The 15227-nt window shown below is 49.2% G+C and overlaps 1 protein-coding gene and 1 long non-coding RNA gene across 7 annotated transcripts in view; one reads left to right on the top strand and one right to left on the bottom strand.

Annotated features, from left to right (window-relative positions):
• The window catches only part of MFHAS1 (multifunctional ROCO family signaling regulator 1), a 96486-nt gene extending 90736 nt beyond the window's left edge, over positions 1–5750 (bottom strand). For all 4 annotated transcript variants that reach the window (XM_072763576.1, XM_025993903.2, XM_072763577.1 and 1 more), the window contains exon 1: positions 2654–5750. In XM_072763576.1, coding sequence (XP_072619677.1) covers positions 2654–5651 — 2998 coding nt within the window. In that variant the 5' untranslated portion in view covers positions 5652–5750. The remainder of the gene's footprint in view (positions 1–2653) is intronic.
• The window catches only part of LOC140599665 (uncharacterized), a 28250-nt gene continuing 17897 nt past the window's right edge, over positions 4875–15227 (top strand). For all 3 annotated transcript variants that reach the window (XR_012002570.1, XR_012002571.1, XR_012002572.1), the window contains exons 1-3: positions 4875–5070; positions 11529–12530; positions 12612–12795. This is a non-coding gene — a long non-coding RNA (uncharacterized lncRNA). The remainder of the gene's footprint in view (positions 5071–11528; positions 12531–12611; positions 12796–15227) is intronic.

Genomic DNA, 15227 nt, shown 5'->3' with positions numbered 1-15227 from the left:
TGCTTCTCCCTCTCTCTCTGCCCTTCCCCCTGTGTGCAGGCTCATGCGCGCGCTCTCTCTCTAATAAATAAATTAAATCTTAAAAAAAAAAAAAGAATTTACAGGAGAACTTGACACATTAATTGGATGTAAAACTATGTAACAGATTGTTTCAAAGTCTTTAAAATACAAAATGACTTCTTAAAAAGACAAAAAGGCTACCCATAGGTTCAAGGGTTTCTGCTGACTTAAAATATATTTTAATAACCTAGGGACTCCAACATATCTTTCAATGTTATGCCCTAACTGAACACCTAACATTGCAATTCTGTTCCTACGTTGCCTTCCAGTTGTTTATTATTTTACCTCTTCCCAAATCTTTCAGAATTGTGATAAATACTATCAAATAATGGCTGTCACAGAAAAATCTGAAAAAGGAAAATGTGTTTTTTCTCAACTTCACCTACTGATTTTTTGAGGTGTATTTAACATATAATATTGGTTTCAGATAAATAACATAACGATTCACTATCTGTGTACGTTGCAAAATGACTACGACGGTAATTCTAGTTAACATCTGTCACCATATATTTACTTCTCCATCTTCTTAATGTCATGAAAGTACCATAATCATCTTTTTCCACTATTCTGTGCCCTTTGCTACTTTTCAAAGAAATACGATCCTAAATGGAGCAAAAAAGGTAATTTAGTTCTCTAACCATAAATAAGACAGAAATGTGTAATCTCTATCACAAAAACAACTAATGACTTATTCCTGCCCCATATATAAGATAACTCCACAATCCTCCATCATTTATTTGTTTTTTACATAGAGAAAGTCATCTTTCTCTTCCAGCCTAGATTGCAAAGCAGGTGTGCCTCCTCTGAAAGACAGACAAAACAATGGCAAGAGAATGGACTCTCGGTTTCTACAGGGTGGTACGTGCTTGTTTGTGGAATTCATGACTGTTAAAAAAAATAAAGAGCTGAGGTTAGAAAAAAAAATCTGGACTCATGGTTTACTTCTCAGAGTTCTTGGAATTCCCCTACACAGTGGATCCTCACTTGTCCAATAAACTGGGTCCTTCCCTTTGTTGATAATAACAGATTTATTAATGCTCCATCTTTGGATTATGAATCAGCTTTAGGAAGCTCCTTCAATGAGCTACTCTGTGACTATGTAACTCTTAACCACTTTATTCAACCTAGTAACACAATAAAGAAGTATTTGCTTTTGTGAGCAAGGTACAAAGGCAGATAAGAAACAAGCTGATGAGCCTACCAAGTCACAGACAATGACAAAACACCAGATATTCATGCAGAATTGACAGCTCAATTGACTGGTAACTGAATCTTCAAGCTGAAGAATTAAACTCAGTCTAGATCTAGGGCAACAGGAAGATGTTACCTTTGGAAATACTGGTGTCCAGTTGCTTACTGATACTATTACGAGTTGCATTCAGACTAGGACAAAGATCAGAGGGGCATGCAGTCTTCCATTTCAACATCGCTTGATGCACCCTGGGGGTGGGGATGGTGGGGAGAAACTGGCCATGATGTTATCACTGGGGCTTATCCTCAGGACACTTGGGAGTGTTGTTAACCCTGCCTGCCCACCCAACCCCCCCCCCCCCAACCAGAGTTGTTTTAAAGAATGCTCCAGTGTGAAAAAAGGCCACATTCCCAACTAAAGACTAGCGTTATCAATTAGCCAAGCTCAAAAAATCCCAGACCATTAGTCCTAGAATTCTCCCACTCACCTATAATGGTGTAAAAAAAGTAAAACGAAAAAAAGTCTGTTGCAAAACATTCCCCAGAAGAGGGAAAGGAAAACACATACATACACACACAGACACAGACACGCACACACACAACACTCTTGTCAGTCTTTTGTCCCTTCCATCTCTTATAAAGTATTACCAAAATGCTCCACTCTCTAACACTTAGCAAAAAAGCAAACCTTTAGCGGTCTATAAGACACAAAACTGGCAGGAAATACCCAGGAAACTCCCCTCAGAGATTCCAGTTATCCATCTTCCCTGCCTTCTGGCGCGCTGGCTAACAGTGATCCCAGGACCTAGTCCTGCATTACAGACTGAAATTTTTGTCTTCACTAATACATCATTCACCCTGATTACAAAACATTCTTCTCTAGAATTTCCTAAGAAAAATGAGCGATAATTTTTACTTTACGATGACAGTGAATTCAAACAAAAGATGATGACAGTGACATCTCAAGCTGTGAGCACCCCTTGCAGAGAGGGTCTACTGTGCACAATGACCTCAGTGCGAGGCTCAGTGCGAGGCTAATGCCAGACGCTACCCGTCTCCTGTCCGGCTCCCTGAATTTCCTCCCGTGGAAGGCAGGCTCACCTGGGAAAAGGGAAAAGGAGATGCGAAATCCGAAAGTGGGACCGGAACCCACTTTTGACATCTGCGTCTTTTTATTCAGGAAGAGTATGATACCAGGGACTATCATTTTGCTTGTGTCTTTAGTCTTTTTCTCATCCGCCAACCCCCCTTGTTATTTACCCTGAAAAACTTTTCTGGGGAATGTGTGAGATTAAGCAAATAATCAAGTGAATGAAAAACAAGTTAGCTACCCCCCCCCCCAAAAAAAATGCATCTCAACGCATTACCACCACAGAAGGGCCACATCCGTCTCTCCACTCACCTGGGAAAGCGTGTGGATTGGGCGACCCTCTCTTAAGGCACTTAGAACAGAGAATGTGCACGGTGTAGTGCAGTCCGGGCCATTCCTGAAGCAGGACATTCAGCTCCTCTACCAAGGGGGTTATGGCTTGCCATGCCGTCCATATATTTGGTAATGAAGCGTGACTGGCAATGGACAGAGTGTCTGGCTGCAGGACCCCCCTGGCAGGTCTGTAACTGACCACCACAGGAACCTTCCCTCTGTACGCAAAGATCTGAAGTTTACCATCCGATCTGTGCACCACGTGGCTGTTGATCTGGACGCTGTAGCGGGCAAACAAGCCGGGTGGAAAGGTAAAGGGAAAACTATATTCAATCTGCAGCTGCTCAGCCACAAAAGACTGCCCGGCCAGGTTGGTCCCATTAATCCAGGCCTCTGCATGGGGCACCTCGTTCTGCACATAGCACGGGAACTTGTACCACGCCGTGGACCCATTCAAAGGCTTGCCCTTGGGTTTATTGAGGCAGTAACAGAGTCCCATCTTCTCCAGCAGCTCCAGCAGCAGCTGCAAGTCCTGCTGGGCCTGGATGTGAGGCTTCAGCAGCAGCCGAATGACATGGGCTGGCAAGAGCCCATGGAGCAGAAAGCCCTCCACGTAATGATGGAGCTGGGTGGCCCGGAGTAGTTCCTGGCCGGGGGCGGGCCCCGCCACGAGCGGGGAGCCTTCGCCCTCGCCCTCGCCCTCACCGCTGGTCCCGAGGAGCAGCTTGTGCAGCAGCAAGGAAGGATCCCTCTGGAAAAAGACATTGAGGATGTCAATGAGGCGGGTGAGGTTGTGGAAGACGTGCTCCTTGAGGGCTGGGCTGTCCTCGAAGTAGAGCAGCTTGCCGCTCTCGTGCAGGTAAGAGAGGGCGCTCTGCAGCCGGTCCTCGGTCAGACCGGCCTGCAGGCCCAGGCGGGCCGAGTCCCACCAGCTCAGCCACAGTCGCTGTGCCTGAGGCGGCTGGAAGTGCAGCTCCTCCAGCACCTGCCAGGATCGAGGCAGTACTCTGTGTAAGTTGGGGAAGATCTCCCTGTGCTCGGCTACCGAGAGCAGTTTGTCCCGAAGGCGCTGTAACTGGCGAGGGTCCCTGCAGCTAACGGGCAACACCGGGGAGAGGATCTGCAGCCGGTGGTTGAGCAGGTACTGAAAATGGGCCTTGCGCCGCCGCAGGTTCTTGTCTGAAACCCCATAGTAGGCTGCGTGGGGGCTGGCGGAGCGCAGCTCAAAGTCCCGGGCCAGGGCCTCGTCCACCACCCGGGCCAGGCGGCTCAGCCCCTCTGCGTCGTGCTTCTCCTGCAGGGCGATCTGGCGGTGAATGTCCAAGCATTTCTCCTCCAGCTCCCGCTCCGCACACAAGTCTGCGTGCGTGCCCACGATGCACACCACGGCATGAGGCACCCGGGCCCCCACCCGATGCAGGAAGGAGCCCACGGTGCTGGGAAAGCGGTGCGGCTCGTAGGTGGCCAAGTTCACCACCAGCACATAAAGGGCTCCTGGGGAGAGGAAGAAGGGCTGGATCACCTCGTAACTTTCATCACCCGCCAAATCATACACGATGAACCGCAGCCCCCGGGAGGCATCGGCTGTCCAGCTGGTCACCTCGATGCCTTTGCTCACAGAAGGAGCTGAAGGTGGGGAGCTCTTCTCCTTGTCCCCTCCTCCTTGGTTCCCTTCGGCTCTCTCCTCGGTGAGGCAGTGACGGAGCAAGGTCTTTCCCGCCGCCTTGTGGCCCATCAGGAGCAGCTTGAGGCGGGGCTGCACCGCTGGCTGTGAGTGAGCCAGCTCCTTCTGGTAGGCTGCGATGTAGGGGATCCCCTTCATGCAGACCTCGTAGGGGGGCTGGATCAGTGGGTTGTCCTTGATCTTCCACAGGCCCACCCGGGACAGCTGGCCAAAGTTGTCCGGCAGCACCGCAATCTGGTTCCCCTGCAGCACCAGCTCCTCCAGGCCCGTCAGCTCCACGATGGAGTCGGGCAGGTAGCGGATGCGGTTGTTGTCCAGCCAGAGGGTGAGCAGGCGGCCCAGGCCCGAGATGAGGGAGGGCACGGAGGTGAGCTGGTTGCGGCTAAGGTAGAGCTCCTCCAGGCCAGCCAGGGGCAGCAGCGCCGCGGGGAACTCCTCGAAGAGGTTGGAGGAGAGGTTGAGCATTTTGAGTCGCTGCAGGCGGCTGAACTGGGCGGGCAGAGCCTGCAGCCCGTTGTTGTCCAGCATGAGGCTCTCGAGGCTGGCCAGCTCGCAGAAGCCGCTGGGCAGGGTGCCAAGCTCGGCCCCGCTCAGCCAGAGGATCTTGAGGGCGCGCAGGGCGCTGATGTCCTCAGGCAGGCCGCGCAGCCGGTTGCTGGACACGTCCAGCTCCTCCAGGGCCGCCAGCTGCAGCAGCTGCCGGGGGAAAGCGGTGAGCTGGTTGTGGTCCACGTCGAGGGTGCGCAGGCGGAGGAGGCAGGAGAGGGAGTCGGGCAGGTGCGCCAGCCGGTTGAAGCTGACGTCCAGCTCCTCCAGGTGGGCGAGCGCGCCCAGCTGGGCGGGCAGGGCGGGCAGCTGGTTGTGGCTGAGGTTGAGCTTGCGCAGCTCCCGCAGGGCGCTCACCGCCTCGGCGCCCAGGGCGCTCAGCCGGTTGTGGCTCACGTCCAGCTCGGTGAGGCGGTGGCCCAGCTCGGCCACGGCGGCGGGCAGCCGGGCCAGGCGGTTCCTGCGCAGCACCAGGACGCGCAGGCTGCCCAGCGCCGCGCCCAGCCCGTCGGGCACCTCGTCCAGGCCGCGGTTGCCCAGGTTGAGCACCTCGACGTCCGCGAGGCGGGCGGGCGGCGCGGGCTGGGGCGCGTCGGGGGAGCCGAGCGGCTCGGAGCCCGCCCCGGGGCAGCCGCCCGCCGCGCCGAGCGTGAGCTGCCGCAGGTTGCCCCGCAGCTTCCTGGCGCGCAGGGCGGCGTCGCGCCACAGCCTGGCGGTGCGCAGGTCCCCGCTGCCCTTCCCGGCCATGGCGGGGCGCCGGCGACAGCGACGCGGCCGCCCGCAGCTACATGCGGCGCCGGGCCCCGGGCCCTGCCGGGCCTCCCTCCGCGCCCGCGCCCGCGCCCGCGCCCGCGCTCGGCGGCCCGCGGCCGGGTCCTAGTGGGGGGCGGCGGCGGCGGCGACGCGGGCAGCTCCGGGGGGCGCGGGGCGCGCGGCGCGGGGGGGCGCGGCGGCGGGGAAGGCGGCGGCGGGGAAGGCGGCGGGGGCCGGGGAGGCGGCGGGGGCCGGGGAGGCGGCGGGGGCCGGCGGGCGGCGCAGCTCGCATTCTCCGTGCGCCCGGGCCATGGGCGCGCCGCCGGGCCGGCAGGGCCGCCGAGGATGCCTGCCGCGGCCGCCCCGCCCCGCCCCCGCCCCGCGCCCGCCGCCGCCCCGCGCCCGCCGCTCCCGCCGCTCCCGCCGCTCCCGCCCCGCTACCCTCGCAGCCGCGGCCCCGCGAGCTCCCGCGGGCGGAGCATGCTGCGGGCGCAGGGCCGGGGCAGCCGGCGGCGCCTCCTCGTCTCCGCTCCTGCCGGGCTCGGGCGGGAGCGCGAGGCGGCCGCGTCCCCGGCGCTGGGAGGGCGCGATCGGGGAGCGGCCCCACGTGACCGGCGGAGGCGCCGCGTGTCCCGGCACCGCCCCGGGGGCGGGCTGGGCGGGCTGCGGGCCGGGGCCGGTCCTGGGGCCGGTCCCGGGGCGGGTCCCGGGCGCCGCGCGGGCCTCGCCCGCCCCCGGGGGTCCCGTCTTCCCCTCCGCCCTCCGGGGCCGAGCCGCCGCGTCCCTGCAGGCCCCCGCAGCCCTTCGCCTGCCGCCCGCCCCGCATCCCCACCGTGACGGAAGCGGCGGGCTCGGGGCCTGCGGCGCGCGGCGGAGCTGAGCCCGGGAGCGCGGCCCGACACAAGGGCTGGGGAGCGGGCGACCCTCCGGGGAGGCTTCGAGCAGGCCCCCGGCCGGCCTAGGTGTGCGGGTGGGGGCGGGGACACGCGATCCAAGGGCTTTCCATGTATTTTATTTTATCTTTGTGAGATTTTATTTATTCATCCATGAGAGGCAGACGCAGGCAGAGGGGCGTGATGTGGATCCCAGGACCCCGGGATCACCCCCTGAGCCAAAGGCAGCCGCTCAACCACTGAGCCCCCCGCCCCGCGCCCCGCGCCCCTGCAAGGGCCTTTTATGTGCAAGGGTCTCCCAGTTATCCTCACAACAACCCCGAGAAACAAATCCCGTATTCCCATTGTACAGCTCTTTTACTCTTATTTCAAGAAAATAGTAGCTGTTTCAGGCAAAATTCACAGTCCAGGGCTCAATTTTAAGGTTTCTTTTTCCTCCGGGAGGACCTCCCCTTAAGATCACCTCTACACTAAATAATTTCTTCAGAATTTACCAAAACCTTGAAAGCTACTGGGTGTCTGGATGTCACCTCCCTCACTGCCTCTAAATTGGTTAACAATGAAGCAAATGGTGTTCGGAGACGCAAGACTAATTGTGATTGGTTAAATGCACCGCTTAGCACACTGGCTCTCCCTTCACAGAGGATGCTGTCATTTCTAGATTTATATTTGGTGCTGTCATTTCGGTAGTAATAGTTTGTCTTGGTCTGGAAATCTGCCCCTCGCCCCCGGGTTGGTTATCAAGCCTTGGTCCTACACCCTTGTAACTGGAGGATGCTCCTGGGGTCAGGCAGGTCCCACAAGCTCCCACACCACAGGTGAGATGTGGGTAATTATCAGGGAGAGCTGAGCTGTGTCCTGAAGGAACTTCTTGGAAGATCGGGTTGCTCAAGGAATCCCCCAGCCTCCCACCCCAAGAGAAGTTCTAGATTACCTGTGCTGACCTTTTATTTTCACAGAGTAAACAGGCCCCAAATAAGGGACTTCTCAATCAGCCTATCAGGTAAAGGGCAGACTCAGGCGTGCCAACTGCTCATGTGGGTTATTCCTCTGAGTGCATCACCTTCATGGTGTTCTTAAGTCAGGCCCCAAATTCTCCACCTTTAGCTCCTTTCAACCCAAATGTGAACCTCAGCCTCAGGAAAGAAATTGGAGAGACATCAGCTCCCTACCCCACTTTCAATGGCTACACTGAACTCCTAAAGATCTAAATGACCTATGGTAAATTGGTCCCCTTCGGAAGCTATCAGAAAACTATACTTCCAGGGGCGCCTGGGTGGCTCAGTCAGTTGAGCATCTGACAACCAAATCTTGATTTTGGCTCAGGTTTTGATCTCAGGATGGTCAGATAGAGCCCTGCATGGGGCTATGCACCCAGCAGGGAGTCTGCTTGAGATTCTCTCCCTCTCCCTCTTCTCCTCCTGTCCCATCCCTCCACCCTTCCCCATCTGCGAAAAGAAAGAGAAAGAAAGAAAGAAAGAAAGAAAGAAAGAAAGAAAGAAAGAAAAAGAAAGAGAAAGAGAAAGAAAATTATACTTCCATTTTAAATGTCCTTGAAAACTCTGCCCTTCCTATGTCAGGAGATAATCTCAGATTTTCTTTATCTGATAACAAAAGCTGGATAGGACTAGAGAACACCCCATTTAGGACCTCTCAGCCTTCACTGGAATGCTGAAGCCTGGTGTGAATGCTCAATAGGAACGCTTTTTTTTCTGAGCCCTCTGCCTGCTATGTGTTGTTGCAGTCAGTAATGTAGGAAGCCTTGTAAAAAGTCTGGTACAAGAGCTCTTTGAAAGTCACTATGTTAAAAACTAGAAAGTCAAATCAGGAGAATGCAATGATAAAATAAAACTGCAGGAAAATAAATTGTGTCCAGCTGGCTCTTAAATCCAAGCAAGAAAACTCCTGCCCCTGGCATCCAGCCTCACACTGCATTGGGTCCTCCTCTTGCCACACACCACCCCTTATGGAGAAATTCCTGATGGACCAACGAGAATGATAGACATGCCCCCTCAACCTTCTAGAACACATTTGGTATAAAGGACCCTAAATTCCTGGTGCAAACAGCCTCAAGGACCCATCCCTGTATGCCACAGTCTCCTCCCCGCACTGGATGGGGTCACGGTTAGGGTGAGAGGGGACATGAGTATGCCAAGCTTTTTAGCCTAATGTAGCATATTTAGATATTTAGGCATATGTTATATGGACCTCTGTTTATTCTCTTGCCCCATGCACTGCAAAAGTTAGGGGTGTCCCTGCACATTAGGGTTTTCCTAAAAGCAAAAAGCAATCATCTCAGTTTGGAGAAGAGAGATTCTGATTATTAAAAAATTTTTTGCCTTTCATTTATTTATCTAATGCTATGGACCTACTCTATAAACTTTGCAAATCTTTTAATTGACCCTATTTTTCTTAGTCTGAGATTGTTTTCATTTTCACTGCTACCATGATTGTAATAACATTCCATGCAGATGGGTTCCTCCCAGTGCTGACTGCTTAGGTACCAGTCATTTCAAGTAATGGGAGAGCATACTTGAGGAGGCTGGGTCTTAAGCAAGGCCTTAAAGATATGGCTGGCTAGAGGAGAGGATCCTGGGCACTCAAGCAACAAGAGCCTTCTACTTATTTTTTTAAAAGATTTTATTTATTTATTCATGAGAGACAGAGAGAGAGAGGCAGAGACTCAGGCAGAGGGAGAAGCAGGCTCCCTGCAGGAACCTGATGCCAGACTCGATCCCCAGAACTGGAATCACACCCTGTGCCAAAGGCAGATGCTCAATGGCTGAGCCACCCAGGCATCCCAAGAGTCTCCGACTTAAAAGTCTGTCTAGGTCTGTCTAAATGGCCCTGGTGACAGTGGTACTCTGCTCTTACTCCCTGCTAAGCCTAGCAGCGAGCTCCAAGGAAGCTCTGGTTTCTTTCACTCTGTCTTCAACATGTTCAACTTTCTTCCATACTGATAGATTTTTCTCTTGACCTTGATAACTAACCCCCTAGCTATTGTCTCATTGCTTTCCATCTTTTCCCTGCTACATGTCTTACGTAAGCAGTCTGGAGTCCGCGGTCAGGCTCCTCTCCACTGGTTCCCTCCTTGGGCTCAGTAATCTGGCTTCCATCCTGACTGTGCCATCAGCCCTGCTCCCTAAAGGTGAACTCACCCTTTTTCCTTCCATTGTGAAAAATGGTAAGCAACTCCCTTTGAAAACGTTCTCCCTCCTTGGCCCATAGGATATTTGGTGTCACAATAAGTTTTGAGTTTTCTTTTTTCCTTTTTTTAAAAAAAAGATTATTTATTTTTAAAGATGCTATTTATTTATTCGACACACACAGAGAGAGAAACAGCATAGGCAGGTGGAGCAGCAGGCAGAGGGCAGAAGGAGAGGGAGAAGCAGGCTCCCCACTGAGCAGGGAGCCCTACACTGGGCTCGATTCCAGGACCCTGGGATCGTGAGCCCAGCCAAAGGCAGATGCCCAACTGACTGAGCCACCCAGGTGCCCCAAGTTTTGGGTTTTCACAAAGAACCTTATAAAGTCTATTTCCTTGTAGAAATCTAATTTGCAACTAGAATGAGTGCTATGAAATGATCCACTAAGACAACTCCATGGACAAACCTGCCAGGACTTGCTGAGATACAGATAGCTTCTTATAAAAATATTTAGTTATTATGCTCTTCCTGTTTATATGTATATTATTCTGTTTATATTAAAAATGCTTAATTTGGAAAATCATGTCAGTTTCCTTTTCCAGTGACTTTTAATTTTATCAACCACAGCATAATCAAGTCTTTATTTTAGGGTAGCCAAATGTCCCAATGTGCCCAAGACTGAGGGGTTTCCCAGGATAGGAGACATTCTGCACCTAAAACCAGGGCAATCCTAGGAAACGAGCACAATTAGTTAACTTACTTGGTCTTTCAAAAGAACCCTTTTTTCTGGCTCTCTCTTTACCTTTCAGGAATTCAGAAAACGCTGCTTCCCAGAAATGCAGCATTTTACTTGCTTCAGCTGCTTTAGACTTTCAAAATTGTTCTGATTTCATTGACTTAGTAAATGCTTACTAACTCATCAAAGAGGATAGTCATGAGCTTGAGGTTCTAACTATCTAACTAACTTTGGAGTATGGAAACTACCTGTCTAGTCTTGAAAGGAAATGTTTCTCTCCCTTAAAAAAGCCTTCCGTGCAAATGAGACCAAGAGAGGTGGGCTACAGCATTTGCTTAGTTCTCGTCTTGAAGTCTGGAGAGGCCACTATATGCTGCCTTTATCATGAAAAGTGGGAAGGGTTTCCCACATTCTCCATTCTTATAATTTTAGATTCAGCTAATATTTTGCTTTAAAAAAACCAATAACAGGGGGATCCCTGGGTGGCTCAGCGGTTTAGCGCCTGCCTTCAGCCCAGGGTGTGATCCTGGAGTCCCAGGATTGAGTCCCACGTTGGGCTCCCTGCATGGAGCCTGCTTCTCCCTCTGCCTGTGTCTCTGCCTCTCTCTCTGTGTGTCACTCATGAATAAATAAATCTTTAAAAAAATAAAGTAAAAATAAAAAACCAATAACAGCAAAAATACTTCCCTGTACCTGTATAAAGGTAAGTAAAGGAAGATCTTGCCTCTGTGATTTTAATCAATGCATACCCTTCTTGGCTTGGTTTTGTTGGAGATAAAAGTGGAGGAAATAAAGGGAAAAACAGAAAGAGGTAAAGAAGATTTTAGGCTTGTCCCAAGGAAGTGGATTACAAATAAAGCCTTAAGAACTGACTAGGACAGTTTAGCCACAGAAGATCTTGAAAGTCATGTCATCTCTTTGGTACTGGGCATGACTAACCAAGATATCAAAGAATAATCACCCATAACAGTAGCTAAGGTGTGTTAAAGTTTGTCTGTGTGCTGAAGCACTGCGTTGTAAGCTTCGCATGCAGGCTTTCATTTGATCTTCACAGTAGCCTTGAATAACGGGTTCCATTTTTCTCTTCATTTTACAGATGGAGAAAAATGAAGATAGAACTATTGAGGGGTGTAATCCAGACTCCAAGGACAGCAGAGTCCAAAGCTCATGTTTTAATCACTGTGCTATTTCTTTGAGGAGAGGAATGGGTTTTATTCACTGTCGGCAGACTTTGTGTTTTAAGCTATAGAGAAGTTGTACCAGCTGGAAAAATTGAACTTTGCTCTTAGTTATTGAAGAATGTCATACTGGGCAGCCGAAAGCTCTAAACAAACAGAATCTCCAAACTACAAGGAATGGGTTTAACATCTGTTGTTAAATGTCACAGCAGGAAACGGAATTTCTCTGCCATTTGTAGATAAGTTGTGTTTGATTTGTTTGTCTATTTGGAGAGAAAGGATTTAATACAAGTGTCCATAAAACCTATACTTCAATTAGAAGGCATTTCAGATTCTATCTTTTGGGAAGAGCATTAAACAAAGAAAAAAAGGGGGGAAAGGGTAGAAAACCAAATTATTAAGCTAAGATTAAGATGTACAAAGAATCTGGCATCTTTTGTCTTTTGTTTAGGTAAAACAAACAACAACAACCACAAAAAGCCTTCAATTTCCCTTACCCATCTTTGGACTCACTGTCTGTATTTGAATGCAAGCCAGTTTATATCAGCATTGGCTAAGAAGTCTGAGTGGTCACTTAACTACCAACAGAGCATAAAAAATGTGTTCAAGACACTGACTCCCCCAGAGAGCAAAGGCAAAATTATACCAATATGTCTGTTGTTTTTTCTTTCCCCTGTGCTACAGAAAACAAATTTATCTTGGAATGGGCAGCATTCAATTTAACATTGGATCTCTTTGTGTTTCCAGGTCAGGCGGGAACACATATGCTCCTACTGAGGAAAATAAACTGCAATGTATTTTTAGCATCCGTTGGAAGTGCTTTCAGCTGAAGATATTCTGCAGGATGCAGACTATTTCACTGAAGGCCAAAGGATTGGCCACAATGTCACCTAGAATTCTGGAACTTGTCCTCTGGTTCTGTAAGTAGCAGAGCCCCTGAACCCCTCACCCCACCCTCCATCATTCTCAGTCCCAATCCTGTTGCAATCATCTTCTTTCAGAGAAAAAAGAAAGAAAATCATTCCAGAAAAAGACAAATGAAAAACACCTGTAGAATAGTCATGACAAATGGTGCTAACTGTAGCACACCTGGCACTTTGAGATGAAGCATGTCCGGGAGGAGGGAAGAGGGAGCATGGGGAGCAGAGAGGATGTCCCCCATTCCTTTTATGCCTAATGCTGAAGGTAAGCCATGAACAGGAAGCCACTATATGGTGCATCTTTGTGGAAAGTGCCTGTGGGAGCCCTTGTGGGATAGAGCAAGGCATCATTCCAGGAGACCTAGCAGCTCCATGGCATGGTGAGTGACAATCAAATGGTTTCAGCTTCTTGGCCTTCCCTCCGAGAGTGCTGCATGCAGCCCTGGCAGTAGACTTTTAGTTACTAGTCTGAAATGCGGTAAGTTTGTTCATGGGATTTGGCGACAGTGAGACAAATGGTTTAAGACTTGGCCTCTGCATAGTTTTGAAAAATATTTTTCATTTTTAAAATCAAATTTAGTTAACTGGTAGCTTTTAAATAAACGACACGGGAATATTGCATCCTCCTTGTGAAACGTTGTATTTCTAAAATAAATCGTCTCCAGTGACATCTACAATGACACAGAACCCATATCATAAAGCACAGCATACCATCAGAATTGCAAAGTCTTCCCAAAGAACTCTAGTTTAGGTTATTATAATAAAACAACGTATTTATTAAAAAAACAGGGAAGCCAAAGTTACCATTTATGTTCTTCCTGATATTTTATTACTCCTGTAGCAAAAGGACTTTCTGTTTCCTCTTCCGTAATACGGAACAGTAAAACCTGATTCCCTACCTACCCTACTGTATCCTATGAAACAGTGAAATGTCTTGGAATAATGCCATGTAAATATAAGGAACTCCGGCATGTTGAAATAGAAGCAAGTTGGTCATGGCTTCGTTATTCACCCAACAAATATTTCCATAAGGCTTTGTGCAGGGTTCCTGAATACAAGAGAACTCAAGAAGGCTTCTGTCCCTCTTTGTCTTCATCAAGGTGGAAAAATAAAGTGTCATCTACTGTAGATTAAAATAGTCTTCAAAAGTGTGGTCCTCTGATACGTTGAAAAGCTAGAGCCCTTTTCAAAATGTTCAGAGCAGATTTGAAGGAAGTCTAGTGGACTGCTAAGTTTCATTCCTTTGTTCCCAAACTGCCCTGGCTCTTCAGATGTTACAGAACAATTTGAGGAAGCTTTTCCCTTCCTCTGTAAGATAATACTGTTCCATGGTCTTTGTGGTTCTCGAGTACAATTATATTGACATGTAATTTACATTCTCAAAACCAAGAATATAAAGTTTATGTATTAGGAGTTTGGGTTTTGTTCTAGCACAGAAGATGAAATGTATTTTTTTTTACATTGGCTTTTTAAAATAAGCCTTTTAAAAACAATTTAACATGATGTACAACTCAAATAAAAATATGCCTCAAGATTAACTGGAAAAACTGTAAGAGTTTTATCCTGGGAGTTTAAGTTTGTAAGGGCAGAGAACTAATTTTCCCTGTAACCTTCTGAGTTCTTGGCTGAGGTCTCTGTAATAATATATTGACAAGAGAAAGACTAACGCAAATTTATTAACATGTATACCTCATGTAAAAATGGGAGATACCCAGGGGAAAAAATGAGTAATTCAGGGATGCCTGGGTGGCTCAGTGGTTGAGCATCTGCCTTTGGCTCAGGGGGTGATTCCAGGCTCCCGGGATGAGTCCCACATCGGGCTCCCCACAGGCAGCCCGCTTCTCCCTCTGCTTATGTCTCGCCTCTCTCTCTTTCTGTGTCTCTCATAAATAAATAAAAAATAAAATCATTTTTAAAAAAAGGAGTAATTCAAAAGGGTGACTTAGAACTATAGCTTATGTAGCATCCTCAGCTAAAAACAAGGGAAGATGTGGGGGAAGGCCGGTGAGGGGCAGCAGGATTGATAGGCACATTTAAATCAGCACCATCTCTATTGAGAGTCTGAAGTTGTCCCCAGGGACTAAGCTTTATCCTGCCTGGTAGAAAGGGATACTTTTGTAAATTTATGTATGTGCTGCTTTCAGGTAAATGGGAGAAGATACAGCTTTTCTCATATCTGCTTCTCAGTTGCCTTCAGCTCAAAATAATCCACTTGTACTCAAGTGGCATATTCTGGGGCAGCATATTCTGTTACCCTTTGGGACTGAAAGTAAGGATGAGAGTCTTTTTTATGGGCCCAACTGGGAAGCTGGAAACCATGAGCATGCTATGCCTAGACAATCAGAGGGACCCGGGAGGAGGACAAAGCCAGTCCACCAAGAAAGAAAAAGGCAGACATGGAATGATAGGAGATATAAAAGAGAACAAAATTTCTTGAATTTCCAGGAAAATTTTAGTTTCTTGTCTGATATTCATGAGTCTTAGCTACATTCCTTGCCCTAAAGACTTGGAATAAATCCTTTGCTTTTGCTAGAACACCTTGAATTGGTTTGTCTTTGAAACCAATGGAATCCTAGCATAGACGTTCGTATCTGAAAGTGAGTTTGCAAGTTACAAACCATTGAAGAAAACAGTCATGTCAAAGCAGATGGGGTGAGAAGTGAATAGTCCTGGAAACAAAGGAGAATATGTTAAAGT

This window comes from Vulpes vulpes, chromosome 7 (genome assembly GCF_048418805.1).
Source record: "Vulpes vulpes isolate BD-2025 chromosome 7, VulVul3, whole genome shotgun sequence".
Taxonomy (NCBI): domain Eukaryota; kingdom Metazoa; phylum Chordata; class Mammalia; order Carnivora; family Canidae; genus Vulpes; species Vulpes vulpes.
The sequence above is the reverse complement of the archived record's forward strand: the minus strand, read 5'-3'. Positions and strand labels throughout refer to the sequence as shown.